This window comes from Marmota marmota, unplaced genomic scaffold, assembly GCF_001458135.2.
Source record: "Marmota marmota marmota unplaced genomic scaffold, marMar, whole genome shotgun sequence".
Taxonomy (NCBI): Eukaryota; Metazoa; Chordata; class Mammalia; order Rodentia; family Sciuridae; genus Marmota; species Marmota marmota.
Window position 1 is genome coordinate 3,131,770 of NW_026000077.1, and position 20,963 is coordinate 3,152,732.

Below are 20,963 nucleotides of genomic sequence, written 5' to 3' on the forward strand. Positions count from 1 at the left end.
ATACTATAAGTTACTTAAATACTTCTTATACTGGCATTTTCAAGCCAAATTTCTTAAAAATTATGCTTTATGACAAGTTGTTTTATTCATATAAACACACATTGTCCCCCTCCATGGTGCTGATGACTTCTGCGAGTGCACAGCTGAGCAGCAATCCAACTTCAAAAAGTTTACACACGTGGAAGCATTTGCCCAGACTAGTTACATTTCAAAAAGACAATTTTTATGTAAGGCATTCCAAACAAAAAAGCTGGAGTTAGTGCTTAAAAGGAACCAGAAAAAGTACCCCCCCATACCACCCCCCAAAAAAGCGTTTAAAGGAGCATTTTACCTTAAGATTCTAACTAAGGTCATACTTGGGCAAGCTAAGACACTTGGAAGTCCTATGGATTTTTTCTTTTTAAATTTTTTTGATTATGCTGCACTTGAAGCCTCTTAGAAATCAAATTTAAAACTGATTTTAGCAACTAGCTTACGTTTTCTACTTTGAATTTTAAAGTACGCTTATAGATCACATGGTGGATCAGGCAAAGGTTTAAGAAAAATACACAAGTTTACCCCATTACGTTCGTAGCATACACTCCCTGTTGGACTCTGACCCGGGGCAGCTGGAGATTTACTCTCTAAGTTGTGAGGAACAGCGCACACAACCTACCAGTCAAAAAAAAAAAAATTTCCATTGCTAATCATTTCAGGAGCAGCACTGTGCAATATAAACTGAATTTTAATATCCTCTATACTATACACAAGGATGCATTTTAATATGATCCACAAGAGGATGTCATGCTGCCAAATTTCAAACTTACAGTATATAAGTTGACTGTAAGTATAGACTTAGGGTTATATATAAAACCCAAATTGAGTCTTGACCATGTTTTTATGTCAGGTCAAGATATGCCAGTGCTTCTGATATAATTTTAAAATAGTAATCTTTATATACTATAGCTCTCTTTCGTGCAAACTGAGGAGATGGGGAGTATCTTCCTTTTCTAATGTGAAAGATATGCAAATGCAGGGCCCTAAGAAAATACAAAGCATCAAAGTCACTAACTTGTCCATTCATTCGTTCTTCAGGATGGATTTCTGGTTTAATCTTCACCAATTTAATAGCAATGGGTTTCCCAGTCCGCCGGTCAGATGATACTTCAAATTCAACATCATCTAAAATAAAGAATGTGTTATGTTTGTTGGACTAATGTTTGCAAAATGGTGTCTCACCTCTGAGTTCTACTTAAGGTAGCATTTGAGCCACCTTAAGCCAGTGGTTCTCAAAGTGTGGTCCCTGGACCAGCAGCATCAACATTACCTGGGAGTTCAGTACAAATGCAAATTCTTGGGCCTCACTCCAGACCTATGCAAAGACAAACTCTGGGATCAAGTACAACAATTGCTTTAACAAGCCTTCCAGGTAATTCTGATACACACTAATGTTTCAGAACCACTGCCTTAGACTAAGCCACATACTAAGTCTTAGTTTTCACAGCATTTACACATATTACAAAAGAGGCGATACACAAATCATCACCTTTGACAAGGTTTTCTTTTAACCTCTCTGTACTTCAGATTCCTTATTGCAAAATGAGAATAATTTCTAAAAAATCAGATTATTGTGAGGATTAACCAAAACAATGCTTAATAGCATGTACCTAGAGCATTTGGTATACCAAATACTCGTGTTACCCATTGTTCTGATTTTCTCAGAACAAAGGCACAGAACCTCATAACTTCAGTCCTTTATGTCCTCTAAGCATTTACCATAAAAATACTCAAAAGTATCTCTGAGTCAACTAGTCTTTTATCCCTCATAGACACAACTACAACAGATTATGATTCTGCTACATGTCAGTAATTTGGTACCAAACCAAAAAAAAAAGTCAAAACATTTAAAACAAATGTTTTAAACTTAAAAACATTTTTAAAAAGCACTCTCATGAATAAGCTGACACTCAAGAGAAACGTAAAAATTGGCAGATTACCTCCTACTTTTAAATCCTGCAGGTTGCCATTATATTGTGAACAGTGGAAGAAAAGTCTAGCTTGACGTTCTGAACACTGAATAAATCCATAAGAGGTTAACAGTTTTTCAATAACCCCAGTTTCACGCAGTGCTGCTGAAGTACCATTGGGGTACCCATTGTGTCCATTGTTGTGGAGAAGGTTTGGATCAAAGCTCATCTGTTTTGAAAAAGAAAAAGAACTCAATACATACAGATCTGTATATAATCTCCATAGCATACTAAATAACTAAATTTTCTATACAAAAAGGCAAAGAAAATAAAGGTAAAAAACATAAAGGGAGGATTATGGACTTTTATTACTGAAATAATTTAGCTAACAAGATATTTCAGAAGAAATATTTAAGGGAACTACCCTCATTTATGGGTGAATTTTCACTAACCATACAAAATACAATTTCTGGAATTTGATATTGAAGTAAAGCAACTACATTAGCAAAAGCTACCTTTACATTAAATTACTACAATAACAATTTAAGAACAAAGGATCCAAAACTATGAAGACTTTAAGAGATTGTTTACACATTTGCAAACTTAAATAGACATCTTAGTACAACTTTATAAGCCATGCATCTTGAAGGCATATTTAAAGTTAGTAGAGATTAACACAATAGGGCTGGGGATATGGCTCAAGCAGTAGTACGCTCGCCTGGCAAGCGCGAGGTGCTGGGTTCGATCCTCAACACCACATAAAAATGAAAAATAAAGATATTGTGTCCACCTAAAACTAAAAAATAAATATTAAAAAAAGAGATTAACACAATAAAACAAACTTTCTATGCAATACTTTATCTAAAAGAGAATATTTTGGAGTAATGCATGCTTAGGCCCTTTAAAAAACACACCAAAATAATGAGTTAGAAAACTTAAGACGACAAAAATTCTTTTATTCTAATATTGTTCGATCAATTCTTTCGTAAATTTAAAGAAATCTTTTCACCTGCATGAACCTTTCACTTTAGACACTAATGAAATCTCTAGTGGCCTTTTGTTTTTATGATTAAAGAAAGAAAAAGAAAATATTCTTTATTGAAAAAGGAGCTACTTAAATGCAATATAATGGAATCTGTTCAGGTCATTAAATACTATCACTTTGTATATTTCATTGGCTATTTTAATTTACTTTTAGTAAACCTGTATAAATTTCTAAATGAGATGTAAAACAGCAAACTCTTTAACAAGGCTAAATGTAAAATTTACTATAGCAGCAACATCTTTAAGTCTTTAATTATTTTTAGATCCTTGCATTAAAATTTGATTCATAAGAACTTTAAGCGAAATGTTGGGTATTATTAATAAAATGGATACACTTTCACTAGGAAAAAGAGGATGATTAAAATTCTAGAAAGCAATTAAACAGTATGTGGGTTGGTCAAATTAAATCAAAGCCACCATACTTGTAAGCTGTTAAGTTCTTCCATGCTAGCCACTTTTCTGTTTGACATGTATTAACTTGATTTTGACAAAAGTCCATGAGAAAGTAATATTATATTATCTCTACTTTACCAGTGAGGAAACAGATGCAGAGAACTTAAACGACTTGCCAAAATCAAATAGTAAATGTTTCAAACTAAGAAGGTCTACCTTCACAGCATGGGTTCTAAACAAGGCTTGGCAATCTTGTTAAAATACAAAAACAGATTCAGTAGGGATTTGAGGTATTCTATTTCTAACAAAATCCAAGGTGATACCAATGCTTCTGAATCTTGGACATGCAGCAGTTATCTTTCCAGATTCCAGGTGAAGATATTTAGGGAAGTTAGTGAGTTTAAGGCCATTACAACCATACTGAGTGGCCCACCTGAGTCATGCTCTTAACAAAAAGCAGACAAGCTGCAACTGCTTCTTTCCTGACTTACAGATCTCTGATACACGGGGGTCCTCTTTTGTTTTTTAGTTCCAGATGAGGTAGAAGATGAAGATAAAGGTAAAGAAAGTAAAGGAGGAGCTGCAGGAGGGGGATGAGGATCTGATGACATAGTAAATACATTCTCCATCTCAAATGCTGTGGTGACATAAGATAATGTTTATAACTATGATTAATAACAATAATAAACATTTGACATTCAATTTTTTTACACTTGGGCTAGCTCAGTAAAATATAGTATACTTATTCATATTGTAATAAACAACATTAAAAGATCAAATTAAAATGTACTTTCAAAGCCCCTAAAACAATCTCTATCTCATGTTATCTATAATTTTTAAATATCATTAAGAACTTTGTAGCTGGGCATGGTGGCTCTCCTCTAATCCCAGCAATTCAGGAGGCTGAGGCCAACCTCAGCAATTTTTTGTCTCAAAAAATGAAAAGGGCTGTGGCTCAGTGGTTAAGTGCCTCTGCGATTAATACTCAGTACAAAACCAAAAACAAACCCATTTTCTAGCCAGGCACCAGGCGCACACCGGTAAACACTATGACTAGGGAGACTGAAACAGGATGATTTCAAGTTCAATACCAATTAGTGGACCCTGTCTCGAAATAAAAGATAAAAAAGACTGGGGATGTAGTTCAGACTGAGCTTTAAAGCTCAGTCTCTGGAAAACAACAAAAAAAACCCAGAACAGAACTTTCTGGTGATTGCTGGAGACTATTCAATCCAATTTAACATCCAGTAACTTTGTTATTATTGTTGTTAATTTGAAGTACTGGGGATTGAACCCAGGGGTGCTCTTATCACTGCACTACATTCTCCGGCCCTAGTTATTCTGAGGAAAAAGCTTTTAGAAGAGTCCATAACAGGTTGACAATGAAGTTCTCATTCATTTGTTCTTGGCACATTACAGTTTCAATATGCCAAAAGGAGTGAGCATACAAATTTAGTTACCAAGCTTGCAAATGGAAAAATAGCTGAAAAATATTTCTGCAAAAGAACCTTAGATAAAAGATAAGGCAAGCACAGGCAAAGAGCATAGGAGTTGACAGCTCTATTTCTTATACTAGTTATTCAACCTTCATGTGATGGAAGAAATAACTTTATTATGATACTGGGGATTAAAACCAGGGCACTTCACCACTGGGGTATCTCTCTAATCCCTTTTAAGATAGGGTCTTACGAAGGTGCCCCTGTGGGCCTTGAACTTGTGATCCTCTTGCCTAAGTCTGAGTAGTTAGGATTATAGGATGCATCACCATGCCAGGATAGGGGGGAAAAAAAAAAAGACTTTCTAAATAATATATGACAAGTGTGCCAAAAAGTTAAAATCAAGACTGCTATGGAGTTGGGGTTGTAGCTCAGTGGTAGAGCACTAGCCTAGCACATGTGAGGCACTGAGTTCAATCCTCAGCACCACATAAAAATAAAAAAGGTATTGTTGTGTCCATCTACAACTAAAAATATTTTCTAAAAAAGATTATGCTATGGGCTGGGGCTGTGACTCAGCAGTAGAGTGCTCGCCTAGCACGTGCAAGGCCCTGGGTTCAATCCTCAGCACCACATATAAATAAATAAAATAAAGGTATTGTGTGCAACTACAAGAAAATAAATATTTTTAAAAAGACTATGCTAAACACATCAATTGTAATAAAACATAACACATGTAGATTGTCCCCAAGATATAAATTCAGGAGAGGATAGTTCTTTTAAAACTAAATATTTAAAAACCTAAGCATCTGGAACATGGCATACCTAGTGAATATGAAATATTTCTGCACTCTTAACAGGCAAACTACTTTCAGAATACTGCTTATTTCTTATTTATGCTCTTTATTTGGACCACTATGTTTTACAATACAAACATAGTTATACAACTTACAAATATAGACAATACATGTTTTTAACAAACAATATAAAAGTAATTCAAGAATCATTTTTCTGCATCACTGATTGAGATCATGACTTTCAAACAGTGCTTCTTTCATGTTTAACCTATAGTTCTTTTATACAAATAGGAAAATATTGGTAAGCTCTGTAACATCAAAATCAGAAAGTTGGCAAAAAACACATTCTCAGGTCCTCTTATAGGTAAGAGAGAGTAATCCTATTTTTCTCAACAGGGAAAAATCAACCAGAGTAAGAAAAGATCAGGGCTAGCATTTCCTTCTAAAGACTTGTTTCCCAAAAAGGCATTAGAATCTAGGATGTAATCTTATCCCTCAATGTACCAAAATACAGTTGAAAAAGAATTTCCCCCTTCTCCTAGAGTCTTTCCCTAGTCTTTGTCCATTTGGAAGTTTCTATTTTTCTTTCAAAGAGAAAGACTATACAACTCAAAACAATTTTAGATACAACATCTTTTCAAATACCTAGTAATTTGGCTGAACTATATTTTTATGGCATTATAAACTATTTCTTCACCAGGACCACCACCAAAAGCCTTTTAAGAAGTACTATTACACAAAATGAAAGTTACTACAAAAACATATACATCAAAGTAGAAGGCCAATGAACAAAGTAGACAGCTTAGTAACAGATCCTTATTTATAAAATATTAAGATAAAGGCACTCAGCTGGGTGTGGTGGTACACACCTATAATCCCAGCAACTTGGTAGGCTGAGGCAGGAGAACTGCAAATACGAGGCCAGCTTCAGCAACTAAGCAAGATCCTGTCTCAAAATAAATAAATAAAAATAAAAGGGCTGGGTATGCGGCTCAGTGGGAAACTGCCCCTGGTTTCAATGCCTAGTACAATAATTAATGATAAAGACACTCAAAAAAGGGGGTTGGTACCATCTGCAGTGGCACATGCCAGTAATCTTAGTGACTAAACAGGCTGAGGCAGGAGGATTTAAGTTTGAGGCCAGCCTCAGCAATTTACTGAGGCCCTATGCAACTTAATGAGACCCTGTCTCAAAAAAGGAGGGGGAGAGGCAGAGTTTGGGATGTAACTCAATGGCAAGGCATCCCTGGGTTCAAACATACCAGTACCCAAACATACACACATACACACATAAAGGGCTAGAAATTCAACTCAGTGGTAAAGTGTCACTGGGTTTAATCCCCAGTATTTCTTTCTTTTTCTTTTTTTTTTTAATTCAGTGGCTCCTGGATTTGTGCTAGGAATAGATAGCAAGCTCCATAGTTCTGTTAACTGAAAAATCAGGACATTTATAGCTTCTGGTCACGGGCTCTATTAACTATTATCATATCCCTAGCAATTAGCTAAAAATTACTCTGTTCTCATTCATCTGAAGCTTCAGTGTTGAAGAAACTAGTTTCTCTGCAGAAGAAAGCTAGAAGCATAACAGTATTTCCTCGTTTTGCTTTCCTTTGGTCAACTTTAGACTATTTTGATCAAATCCCTCACCAATTCATGCCTATATTCATATACCAAACAAACTTCAATAAGTCTATTATTCTTTCTTGCCAGTTAGGGCTAATTCCACTCACATATTCATTCCTTCCTAATTATGTACTACTTTTAATAATTTTACAAAAATACCCTTTAAAATCTGGGGTTCTAGGGGCTGGGGATGTGGCTCAAGCGGTAGCGCACATGCCTGGCATGCATGCGGCCCAGGTTTGATCCTCAGCACCACATACAAACAAAGATGTTGTGTCCGCTGATAACTAAAAAATAAATATTAAAAAAAAAAATTTCTCTCTCAAAAAAAAAAATAAATAAATCTGGGGTTCCATTACATTATCAAATCTGTTTCCTCAGCCACATTCATTTCAACTGGAATATTTCACAACTGTACAGAGTATGTTTTGGGGTCAGTCCCCTACCTTGATTGCAGTGATGGGTGCATATGGTGTATTTATACATTAAACATGTTCATGTGCCAAACTAATATTTAGAATACAAAGACTAGGCTAAACAAAAATCATTTCTAACTATGGGAGCCTTAGTTTCTAGTTTCAATTTGCACTATCTTCCTCACCTAACCCAACAGATTCAACAGAAATCACTTTTTTCGGGGGCGGGGTACTGGGGATTGAACTGACTCAGGGTGCTTAGCCACTGAGCCACATCCTCAGCCCCTTTTAAATTTTTATTTAGAGACAAAGTCTCACTGAGCTCTATGGCCTTGTTAAATTGTTGAGGCTGGCTTTGAACATGTGATCCTCCTGCCTCAGTCTACTGAGCCATTGGGACTACAGGCATGCACCACTGTGCCCAGCATGTCTTAAATATTATTTTTAAAAAATCAGATGAGATAGAAACGAACAAAAACTAAATAATGTTAAGAATTCTCTCAAAATGCGTTGTCTATTTATGGAAATAATTTCAATTAATTGCTACTATTGGTTGTTTTCAGTTGTTTGTTAAAGGAGTAATTCTTGTCCACAATAAGATCTTTAATACTATCACACAACCTTTGGACATAAATTAGACATAAAGGCCTAAGCACCTCTTGAAAATTTAACTTTTATGAGAACAATCTTTACAGTTTTCATTCATTGACCTCTGCAGCATTTTTATCAAGAACTTCTCCTTGAAATTATATTCTTTGGTGTTTCTCTCTTCACTACTATTTTTAATGTTCTCTTCATGGTACTCCTTCCTTTACCACTGATGACTCCTTTCTGAATTCCAAGCCTTTATTTCTACCCATTTCAGAAAATCTATAAACTTGATTTAAAAAAAAATTGCTCTCCACAAGCCTACCCTTTAAAGATAATCATTCTTTAACATTTAGGCCTTACATATTTTCTTCAACTTCAGATAACAATCTAATGAAAACAATAGATTTTCACAATATATTTATTTATTTTTTGATACTTGTGACTGAACCTGCCAGGCTAGTGCTCTATCATTGAAGTACATCCCTATTCCATTTTATTTTTAAACGGGGCCTTGCTAAGTTGCTCAGGCTGACTTCAAACTTGCCATTCTCCTACCTCAGCCTCTTAAGTCACTACGATTACAGGCATGTGCCACCATTTCTAATTTCAAAAAGGTCCCAACTAAATGTTCCTATTCCTATGAACAACAACGTGTGGCCAACAGGATTCTCTATAGGCTTATCTTCACATTTAAATGGTACCAAATGTTTACTTTTACCATTAAAAACATCTAATGCTTATTTCTCCATTTATACACCAGCTTTTATCTTTTGTAGTCTTCTCAATCTTTAACCTATCCCTCAAGTGAATACATTATTTTCAAATCTAAAGTAATAAAGCTATCTCACTTCTGAAAAACAAAATCCATTAAGCCCTTGTGATGCCTCTCCTACAGAAGAATGTCACATACCCTGAACCCTTCAGAACCTGACTCCAAGAAGGCTCCTCTTCCAGTTACTCTCTCCATGCCATAAAACTGCATTTTCTACTCTGTTCATTACTGGACTATTCAATACACACTATGTGCTTTCAGATCTCCCTGAATCTATTAATTTTGTTACCTCTATAAGACACCCTATTAATAAAGTGTTACTCATCTTCAAATGTCTTTCCCTCTTGAGAAAACTGCTCCAGTTATTCTCTTCACATTTTCTCTTTAGCCTACATTAACTGACACTTTGTAATAAATTGCTCTAAATCATAAGTCCATTATTGTCTTGTTCATTCATTGTATTTTGGTGGTACTGGGGATTGAACCTAGAGCTCCATGCCTGCTAGATAAGTGCTCTACCACTAAGTTGCATCCCCAGTCTCTATTCATTATCATATTCCAGCATCAGCAATACCTAACAATATAGTAAGCATGATAATCATTCATTCATACATATGTACTAAATATGTAGCTAATGGCAGCATTAAGTATTGGATGCAAAACAAGTTTCCTTCTTCACGAAGCTAACAACATTTTAAAGGATGGGGAGAAGGAAATGGAGATGCTAATACCAAGTATCACCTAAGTTCCAAAGACCCCTATATAAAGAATACAATGGACATTTCTACTTGAAGCCTTCTGGGTATCATTTAAACATGAAGATAAGCTTATAGATAATGGACTTAGTCTATCCAGTTGACCAATCTTTGTTGTTCACAAGAATAGGAACATTTAGTTGGGACCTTTTTGAAATTAGAAATGTATTGTGAAAACAGGGGTAACCAGGTATTGAACCCAAGGGCGCTTAACCACTGAACCACATCCCCAGCACTTCTTTAGAGACAGGGTCTCACTAGGCTGCTTATAGCCTAGCTTAGTTTTTGAGGCTGGCTTTGAACCTGTGAGCCTCCTGCCTCAGCCTCCCAAGCCACTGGGATTACAGGTGTGCACCACCATGACTGATGAAAAGTTTTAAAGTAGTACATGTGGAACTTCTCTATGAGACCAATAAGTCAAGAGTTGAGCATGTATCAATATAATCTTTTGTACCAAATCAGTTTTGGTCATAAATACTGTCCTGGCCTAATAAGAGACCATTGTTACTATTTTCATACTAGATAATTTAGAAAATATTAAATTCTAAAAATACTCACAAAATAAGTTTTACAAAGAAATTAAGATTTTATATTTGGGCTGGACACATTGGCACATGCCTATAATCCCAGTGATTTGGGAGCCTGAGGCAAGAGGATCTCAAGTTCAAGTCCAACTGGGCAACTGAGCAAGACCCTGTGTCAAAATAATAAATAAAAAGGGTGGCGGCTATAGCTCAGTACTGGGGTGTCCCTGGATTCAATCCACAATACTATAAAAAGACACATGTATTGTTTTGAACAATAATTACAGAATCCAGAATTACAGAAACCTACCTCGCAGTGATAATCAAATATTGCACTTTCAGTAGTATTTGCTGATTCTTCTTTTTCAGCACACGTTTCAAAGGATGAAAGTTGCTAGTATTAAAAAAAAAGAGCGAGAGAAAATGATCTACCAAGCTAATAAAGAATACAACTGCAGCTGCACCGGGCAATCTCACAGTACAGCACTGAAGAAAACAAAGACTACTAGCAGCGTTGGGAAGTGCTCTTTCAAAGCTGTTGAGTAGGCACAAACTTCTTGTTTCAGATCAAGTGTTGTGTCTTCAACTTAAGTGTACTCTTCTTTGGTCTTGTTGGTTGTTACGAGGTTTGTTCCTTGCCTGATCTGAACTTGAAGCAGCAGTTTCAGGTGGTAAAGTCTGTTCTGTTACACTTCATACTAGAGGCAAAAAAAATGAAGACTTTAAGTATAATATACAAGGATCAGTAACAGAACAGGAAGCAAGGCAAACCTCATTAACATAGAATCACTGGTCAAGCAAATAATTTAGGAAACTTGGAATTGTTCAAATAATGATTACTTCCTTCTCTGGCATCACATACCCAAGATGTCAAGTTATTCCACAGTCTGTCCTTAACTTCCCACTTGCATGTAAGCTGGAAGTTACATAGCATAATATTTAATTTAATACAGATCACTTTATAAGCAACTAGCACTGTATTAGGTTTTCTGAAAATACAAAAGAACTTCCTCCCATTAGAGCCTACAATCTTGCTGAGAACAGCCAGAATACAGGATTAAAATACCCAAAATTATTTTGCTTATCTAATATTTGGGTACCTACATATCATATACTATACTAAAAATAGTTTGTTCACAACTGTGTGAGCATCAAAACAACATGGTGAGCATAAAGAAGGCATAAAATTTGAACTGAACTTGGAAAACCAAGCAGAATTCTAGGAGAGAATAAATAGCTGAGTATTCTAGGGACAAAATACCACATATGCCAATCCAGAATATGCCACTAAATTCTAAGTTCCTTGAGAGCAGGGGCAATGTGTTAAATAATAATAATAATAATTATTATTATTATTATTAAGACTGGTACTAAGTAAAGTTTTCTTTTGAATGACTACAGCAACAAGTATGGCTTGTTTCAGAGGAAATCAATAGACTAGCTGGGCTAGAACAGTGGATTGGGTCAAAGTGAAATAGATATGTTGTGTGACAGGTGTAGTCAAGTCAGAATATAAAACATTTCAACTTGATGTTAACAAGAAACCGCCTTAGTTCTTTGTAAAAGTGGTAATAAGTCTTGAACTCCTACTGCAGATGATTTATTGAAGGAAGCAAATCTCAGATCTAAGTTGTTGCAGTAAGTAGATGAGAAATGTTCACAAAAAATATAATTGTAAGTAAAAATCACCAAATTCTGCTTTGTGATATTTATAAAATTATGATTATTTTGCATCGACTCAGTGTTAACAGTTCCATTAACTGGAAAAAAAAAAGTGTTTTTTTTTTTTTTTTTTGGGGGGGGGGGTTTGGGGATTAGACCCAGGGGCACTTAACCACTGAGCCATATCCCCAACTCTTTTTATTTTGAGACAGGATCTTGCTAAGTTGCTGAGGCTGGTCTTGAACTTGCAATCCTCCTGCCTCAGCTTCTCAAATTGCTGGGATTACAGGCATGGGCCAAGAGAGTTTGGAAAAAAATTTGTTTTAAACGTTGCCAGGCTGGACTAAAACTCCTAAATTCAAATGATCCTCCAGCCACTTGAGCCTCCCAAGTAGCTGGGATTACAGGAGTGGGCCACCAAGCCCAGCAATTAAGTTGATTTACACAGGAAGAAGAAAAAGGTGGACATGCTGAGAGATGGATATCATATTCGTTTTAAAAACCAGAAATAAGAATGGCTATTAGGAGGCTGGGTATGGTGGTTCACACCAAGGTGTGTCTTATACCTTTCCCTTTTTCTTTGAGACAGGGCCTGAGTAGCTAAGGCTGACCTGGAACTTGGGATCCTCTTGCCTTAGCCTCCTGAGTTGCGGAGATTACAGGCATGTGCCATAATAACCAGCTTCCATTTTAACTTTCTGCTGTTTTCCAGTTCTCCTAGATAGGTTTACTTTTTCCCCCAATCCTTAAACACAACTCTTGAAATACTCCTGAACTTTTTCTTTACTCAAATGTATCTTTCCATAAAGAACATAATTTTGCCATCTTCAAGATGACAAGACCTTTCTTGACCATTCCAGCACAGACTCATTACCTTTTTCTTAACTCCCACTGAGAGAGACAGCAATATGCAGTGCCTACATCAATTTTTTGGTACCAAATCATTCTACACTTTATTTCAAGTTTATGTACCTTGTTCTGATTACTGGGCTCGAACTTACTAGGCATGTGTTCTAGTACTCAACATCTCTAACTCCTATATTTCAAATTTCTGAGAGGCAAACCAAAGCTTATTTCTCTATCACTGATTCTTTTAGCGTATAACCCACTGCTACACAACAGAAACTAATAAAGTAAAAAGGCAATTAACCCATAATAGGACAAAGGACACCACAATTTAATGTAAATAGTTCTATCAGTGTTAAATGAAGTCTTAATTATCCAATCAAGAAATAATCTCAGGGCTGGGGTTGCGGCTCAGTGGTAGAACACTTGCCTACCATGTGTGAGGCACTGGGCTGGATCCTCAGCACCACGTTAAAAAGTAAACTATTAAAAAAAAAAGAAAGAAAGAAAGAAAGAAAGCAAAAGCATCTCAGCCGGATGTGGTGGTACATTCCAGCAACTAAGGAGGCTGAGAAAGGAGGAAGGCAAGTTTCAGGTTAATTCTCAGCAACTTAACCAGAACCTGTCTCTTAAAAAACAAACGAAACAAAACAAACCAAACCATAAGGCTGGGGACATAGCTCAGTGATGGAGTGCCCTAGATTCAATCCCCAATACCAAACAAAACAAATAATCTCTTCTTTTAAAAATGTAGGCCTGATATAGAGATTTTATCTTTTTTTTTTTTTTTTTAATTTTTTATTGTGGGTTGTTCAAAACGTTACAAATTTCTTGGCATATCATATTTGACACTTTGATTCAAGTGGGTTATCTTAATACCTTAGTTTCCAAGGAACTATTTAAGACAAGACTGGGTGTATTACAGGAAAAAAATGTCAAAAGAAATAATTTGTCAGGCATGGTAGCACAAGCCTATAAATCTAGCAAGTCAGGAGACCATTGCAGGAGGAACACAATTTGAGGCCAGCCTAGTAATTTGGCAAAACCCTAAGTAACCTAATGAGACTCTCTCAGATAAAAAAATAAAAATAAAATAAAAAGGGCTGGGCGCCATGGTGCATGCTTGTATTCCTAGTGACTCAGGAGGCTACAGCAAGAGGATTGGCAATTCAAGGCTGGCCCCGGTAATTTAGCAAGAACCTCAGCTACTTAGCGAGACTGTCTGAAAATTAAAAACAAACAACAACAAAAAAAGTGCTGGGAGTGTAGTTAGTGGTAAAGCACCCTGGATTCAACTAACACAAAGGGGGGGGGATCATTTAAGACTTGAACTGAGGTTGAGGATATAGCTCAGTGGTAGAGTGCTTGCCTCGAAAGCAAGGTCCTGAGTTCAATTTTCAGCACCCGCCCACCCCCCAAAAAACCCTTGAACTGCATTAACCCAATCTAGAGTGTTGTATATTAAACTATCAAGCTTGTCATCTAGTAACACAAATAAGAAACTTGTTGAGCCTAAAATGTGCAGGGCCAATCACCAATAATTGAGTGCTAAATTAATATCTTTACAGCCATAAGATTTCTTTATGGGGAAGATACAATATTAGGAATGGAACCCAGTGATGTTTATCTCTGAGCTATAGCTCCTGCTCATTTTATTTTGAGACAGGTTTCACTAAATTGCTTAGGTTGGCTGAGAACTTGCAACCTCCTATCCTAGTCTCTGGAGTAGCTGGGATTATAGGCGCGTGTCATCACATGGGGAATAGCTATGAGATTTTTATAGTTAACTAAATGTTCTTCAATCAAATTAACATTGAAGAACTTCAAGGTATTGGTAAAGGCCTTTAAATAAAATTGGTAACCACTCATATCAAATTATTAACTTTTAGCAGGGTGTGGTGGTAGACACCTGTAATCCCAGCGGCCTGGGAGGCTGAAGCAGGAGGTTCATGAAGTGAGTTTAAAGCCAGCCTCAGCAAAGGCAAGGCACCAAGCAACTCAGTGAGACCGTGTCTCTAAATAAAATACAAAATAGGGCTGGGGATATGGCTCAGTGGTCAAGTGCCCCCGAGTTCAATCCCCAATATGAAACAAACAAACAAAACCCTTCTATCAGCGGTATACTGACAACTTCCTTTGCCTTCATACTCCCAACATAAATGGATTGCCCTTCATCCCCTCCAAAGTTAGACATTGAAGAGTAGGGAATAATCTTACATAGTGGCCAAGTAGCCTGTAATTCCAGCTACGTGGGAGGCTGAGGCATAAGATTTCAAGTTTGAAGTCAGCCTGGGAAAAACAGTGAGACCCTGCCTCAAAACAAACACCACCAAACAAAAACCAGAAAGCACACAGAAATAGCAGGGAACAACTGAAGAGTCTTCCTGATTGCTAAGCAGTTAACTCCTTTTCACTTTGCTCAACATGGAAATAGCATCATTATTATCAATGTCACATTGTTTCAGGAGGTAAAGCTAATTTCTTAATCTTAATCCAAATGATTATTTTGTATGGCACCTGGCTTAAAATTATCACCACCTGTTTTTTTATTTACCAGCTTCCTTAGCTGGTTTATTTCAAAGGCCTAGCAGAAACTAGGGATTATAGCAGGCACGAATACATGATGAGTGAATACATTCATGGATCAGGAAATCCATCTAAAATATATTACACAGGTGTGGTGATGCACACCAGTAATCCATTGACTCTGGAGGCTGAGGCAGAAGCATAAGTTCAAGGACAACCTCAGCACCCTAGGGAGACCTGGTCTCAAAATAATAAAAAGCGGTGGAGATGCAGTGGTAAAGAATCCCCGAGTTCAACCCTCAATACCAGGGGTCAGAGGGAAGTATTACACTATCACATATATTATTTTAGCAAATTATTCTAAAGACATGACAGTACTCACTTGTGGGGACTGTTAATGAAAGGCTGAACTAGACTACAAATCTCCCCACCTAACCCATTTGAGTATCTTCTTCTTTTGTAGAAATGCAAAGGCCCAAGTAGGTCAAGTTCTCCCTTGACTGGCATTTCACTGAGCACCATATTTATATTTTTCAGATGGACACAGAGATATATGCCTCTAATCCCAGCAACTCAGGAGGCTGAGGCAGAAGGATCAAAAGTTCAAGGCCAGCCTAAACAGATTAGTGAGAACCTGTCTCAAAAAAAAGGGGGGGGGGCTGGGGATGTAGGTCATTGGTAGGGAGCCCCTGTGTATAATACACACACACACAAATTTAATTGGGGGGGGGTTATAACTAATACTCTTGCCTTCATAGTTCATATTCCTTGATGCATTAACCTATATCACATCAAGCATAACACTTAATAGGTTTTAATTCATTTCTACTTCAGAATCTAAGGTATACAAAGTTTAGCCAATTAAAACAATCTAGGGGCTGGAGTTGTGGCTCAGAGGTAGAGTGCTTGCCTTGCACATTCAAGACCCTGGGTCCGATCCTCAGCATCACATAAAAATGAATAAGTGAAATAAAGGTATTGTGTCCAACTACAACAACAACAAAATAAATATATATAAAAAAACAATCTAAGTTGTCATCCACTGAGTGAAAATATACGAATCAAATCAATGCAGAGCTAGCCTTTTGTATACATTTAGTAGTAACGACCATAGTGAATTATTACCTGAAGAGAGATTAAGATTTAAAATAATGTATCTATCACTTAACTACTGTTATATTCAGTATGCCTGAAGTAGGACAAATGCCAGTGGAGTTCTTGAAGCTTAAGAAATGCTCCACATTAGAAAACAATGTGTTGGCCAAGCACAGTGGTGCATGTCTGTAATCCCAGCAACTCAGAAGGCTGAGGCAGGAGGATTCCAAGTTTGAGTCCAACCTCAGCAACTTAGTGAGGCCCTAGGGAGACCCTGTCTTTAAAAGGTCTAGGGATGTGGCTCAGTGGTTAAGTACCCCTGGGTTCAATCCAGGTACAAAAAACAAAAACAAACAAACAAACCAATGTGTTGTCTAACAAAAATTTATTGCAAGTTACACTCAACTTTTAAAATTTTTCTGGTAGCCATATTAAAGTCAAAATAAACAGATGAAATTAATTTTAAGTGAGACGCAGTGGTGTACACCTGTAATCTCAGCAACTTGTAAGACTGGGGAAGAAGGACCACAGTTAGAGGCCAGCTTAGCAACTTAAGGAGATCCTGTCTTAAAAAATAAATAAATAAATAAATAAAAAGCAGGGGCGGGGGGGACGCAGATCCGCTGGAGATGTAGCTCAGATGTATCCTCTGGATTCAATTCTCAAAACAATAATCATAAATAATTATAATTAAATGTCTTATTTAACCAATTATATCCAAAGTGCTATCACTGTCCATGTGTACTCAATTTAAGAAACATTTTCATTCCTTGAAATCTGTTATTTTAAACTACAGAATACTTCCATTCTGACAAATCATATTTTAAGTGATTGATATGCGCTAACCTGAGGATTATTAAAAAAAAACAAAAAAAACAAAAGCATGCTGCATTAGCAAAAGTAAGGCTATGAGGCAAAGATTTTCTGTAGTAAAAGGAGACATATTGGTCACAGGAGCTAGTAGTTAACTAAATTGGGGAAGCAGAAATGCAAATAACTGGTTATGTACTGGCTACAGGTGAAAATAAAAGGATAGTATATCTGTGCAAAGTGAAAATGAAAAACTGCTGATCAATTTATTTTCAACTTCCCGTTAACATTTTACCTCAGCATAAAGGTCATATTTTTAATTTTTTGTATTGTTTTATTTTTAACCAGGTATTCACATGCAAGTAGAAAACATTCTGGTGCATGCCTATAATCCCAGGGGCTCAAAAGGTTGAGTGTCCCTACTTTCAATCCCTGGAACCCCATCCCCAATGAGAAAACATTCTAATTATTAAGATAAAGGAATTACTTAAATCCTGATTGGACAAAAAGGAATTTAACATCAACGATGGGATTCAAGAAAAAACAAAAACTTCCACAAGTTTCATTTCCACATTCCACACTTGAGACATTCTAGTTAGGAAATCTTACGAAAGTTTTTCTAGCTGTAGTAATTTTTTTTGGGGGGGGAGGGGGGGGCTTAGAGTTTACCCAGGATTGAACTCAGGGGCACTCACCACTCAGCCACATCCCCAGCCCTATTTTTTTTAATGATTTATTTTATATCTTTGTTTTATTTATTTATTTTTATGTGGTGCTGAGGATTGAACCCAGGGCCTCACATGTGCTAGAGTGCACTCTACGGCTGAGCCACAATCCCATCCCATCCCAGCCCAGCCCTATTTTTAAAGACAGGGTCTCACTGAGTTGCTTAGCCCTTCTCTTGTGCTAAGGCTGACTTTGAACTCCTGATCCTCCTGCCTCAGCCTCCAGAACTGCTGGGATTACTAGTGAGGGCAGCCTCCACTAGCAGCTGTGTTAATTCTTTAACATAACATTCTAAATGTTTTTATGAACTTTCCTTAAGACAGTTAAAAATCTCAAAAGTGGTTCTCCCCCTTGTTTTTGGAAGACAAAGCTAAGAAGGCACATCAAATCTTTGTATATTTAATAAGATCAAGGTTTTTAAAAATTTTCATTTGTCAATATAGTCCCCAAACTCCAACTCCTCAAAAATTCATCATCAGGAGGCTGAGGTAGAATTGCCATGCAGCTCAGCAATTTAGGGAGCTTGCCTCAAAATGGAAAGAAAAAAAAAAAAAAAGGTCCCCAAAGTGCAGAGGATGTGGTTCAGGTAAATCTCCCCCTGGTTCAATACTCAGCACCAAAAAACAAAACAAAACAAAAAAACCTATCCAAAAGGAATTTCTGTGTTTCAACTACCTTGTTAAAAAGCATGGCCTTCACTGCCATGAGAATACATTCAATGCCACTGAACTGCGCACTTAAAAGTGATGAAAACAGTAAATGTATATCTAACCACAAATTAAACAGAAAAGGTATAATTCTGTGAGGTGTCTTTAGATGGGAGGAAGGGGAAATGGGTGGGATAAATCAAAAACATATCAGATTTTACACAATTTTCATTCGCCAGGAAATTACCAGAATTTTCAACCACACTCTTTAAAGGTCACACTTGGTAAGTCAGACCTTATTTACAAAAGAAGAAAACCTATCTTCTGTGTCTCAAATACTTTACTTTTCAACTCAGCTGCTATAAATACTCATCTCCACGGTAAACATCCAGAGCAGCTGCAAAACCAAACTACTACCATCTCTTTCATTTCGGTTCTAGAACTAAAAGATTAGTTATCTATATTTTATAACTCTGGTATATGTGTACAAGTATATAAATCCTCTACTTATCCACACCAGCGTATTAAATCACCACTCAATGTACTGAGGATGCACCTTCTTGTAATTCAAAATGAAAATCAGCATTTTGCAGAGTAGCTTGTATTAGTGGTTATAATTTGGAACCTACATTTTAAAAAAGTAGGTTGGTAGCCCTGCTGCAAACAGCCAGTTCACATCAGCCTAATAAAATTTTAGTTTCTCCAAAGAAATAGATTTAACAACCACAGAACCTTTGGACAATCTCCCTCCCTCTCTGCCTTCTCCAAGCTGTTTAAAAGACCACCACATTCTTTCAAACATTTTAGATACAAAAAAAGGAAATTAACTCGCCCAAAAACGTTTATTCTTTTTTTGCAGTGAGAAGTCTGTTTTAGGAAGCTTTACCTGTCTCACTTGTGAGTCAAACAAGACAGCAGCCATCTGGGTGTTTCTAAAGAAAACCTTTAAAGTAAAGCAAAACAAAACAAAAACCGCCCAACCAAGATTTCGTATTGATAAAACATCAGATGGCAAAAACTTCGCATGGGTCTCCAACTGCGGCTGTGAAAAAAAACAACTCTACATAGAATGACGAAGCCAAGCGGTTCATTGCACAATGTGGGCCAGCGCTTGCAACATATGAGCCAGAGGAGGTGGTAGTGAAAACACCACCAAACTTAGGGCCCATGCCGTTTCCCCAAACAGAGGGGTGAGAGCCACGAGCCTAAAAGAGTAGGGGCTGGTTCTCAGAAGCCAAAGGGGAGCCGAATAGAGGAGGGCTGGATGTTGAGACCCATCTCTAGGTTGACTGAAGGAGGGATGTCAATTCTGCGGCGCTACAGTGTCAGCTGTGAGGGAAGATTTCCCTAAGCACTTCGCCTAGATAGAGTGGGGTCTCAGTCCACACACACAAAGAAGGCGCCACTGCCGCACTGCGCTCTGGTACTCGTAGTCAGATCCCCAAACAGGTGACGGGGAAAAAAACCCCACACAATCCACAGACAAGAGTAGGCCCCTCTCCACTGCCTTTGCTCTTACACCCTCACACAAAGGACCGCGCCACCACCCCCACGCCCCGCCCGCCGGGACTTGTAGTTCCCGTTTCCCCGGCCAAGCCGCAGAGGGAAGTGGACCGACTACAGCTCCCAACAGCCTCCGCGCCCGAGCCCCGCACCCTCTGCCTCCATCTTGGCTGCGGTCGGAGCCTCCATTTTCACTCCCTCCCCCCACTTTAGTCACCACCACCACTACCCCCACGCGCGCCCCTCAGGCCTCAACTCCTCGCTATGGCTCTGTGGCCTGACAAGAAGTCTAGACGGTTAGACGAGGGAAGAATTGAAAAGCCTGGGGTAGAAACTCAGGGTGAGATCTTCTCTACTCGGAGCTCTAGAGATGCCCACCTTGACTCAGAAGTCTCTCCCGTTAGTCTTCGTCTCCTCATCCGCCCTTAACCTGGCTTCCTGCTACCCCTAATTAGACCCTGAGGTCGTACTCACCCCAACAGCTCAGCGCCCCCTCTCCAGCGCCGCCATAAGCAGCACGGCCCGGTACGTAGGAATAAATCTCGCTTCTCTCGCGAGAGTTGCAGGCTCCAAGCGCGTGCACTGGAAGGTGGTGATGGGGGGGAGCGTACTACTAGTACGCTTGCGCACAGGAGCCGAGTGACGCCAACCAGGGCGCTGAGTTTAGCCACAACCAAGATGGTAGCTACGTTCTCCTACATCCCCTCTCCTTGTACTGCGGGGAGCAATCTCGGTGTTTACTGACTCCGCTGGGACGCTAGGGGTAGAGGTAAAGTGGCAGGTGACTTTAGACGTCTCTAGCCTTTGCAAGGCTGAATATGTTCTAGGCAGCGAGACTGGCGTATACCTTA

The 20,963-nt window shown here is 37.9% G+C and overlaps 1 protein-coding gene across 4 annotated transcripts in view; it reads right to left on the reverse strand.

Annotated features, from left to right (window-relative positions):
- Positions 1-20,721, reverse strand: part of Csde1 (cold shock domain containing E1) — a 39,320-nt gene extending 18,599 nt beyond the window's left edge. Inside the window, exons 1-6 of one of the 4 annotated variants that reach the window (XM_015502210.2) lie at positions 20,587-20,721; positions 10,608-10,995; positions 3,875-4,020; positions 1,977-2,175; positions 1,052-1,161; positions 559-651 (exon numbers count right to left, since the gene is read on the reverse strand). In XM_015502210.2, the coding sequence (XP_015357696.1) occupies positions 559-651; positions 1,052-1,161; positions 1,977-2,175; positions 3,875-4,012 (540 nt within the window). In that variant the 5' untranslated portion in view covers positions 4,013-4,020; positions 10,608-10,995; positions 20,587-20,721. The remainder of the gene's footprint in view (positions 1-558; positions 652-1,051; positions 1,162-1,976; positions 2,176-3,874; positions 4,021-10,607; positions 10,996-20,586) is intronic. The other 3 variants (XM_015502212.2, XM_015502211.2, XM_015502213.2) reach the window with 3 other exon arrangements.
- Positions 20,722-20,963: the final 242 nt, after the last annotated feature.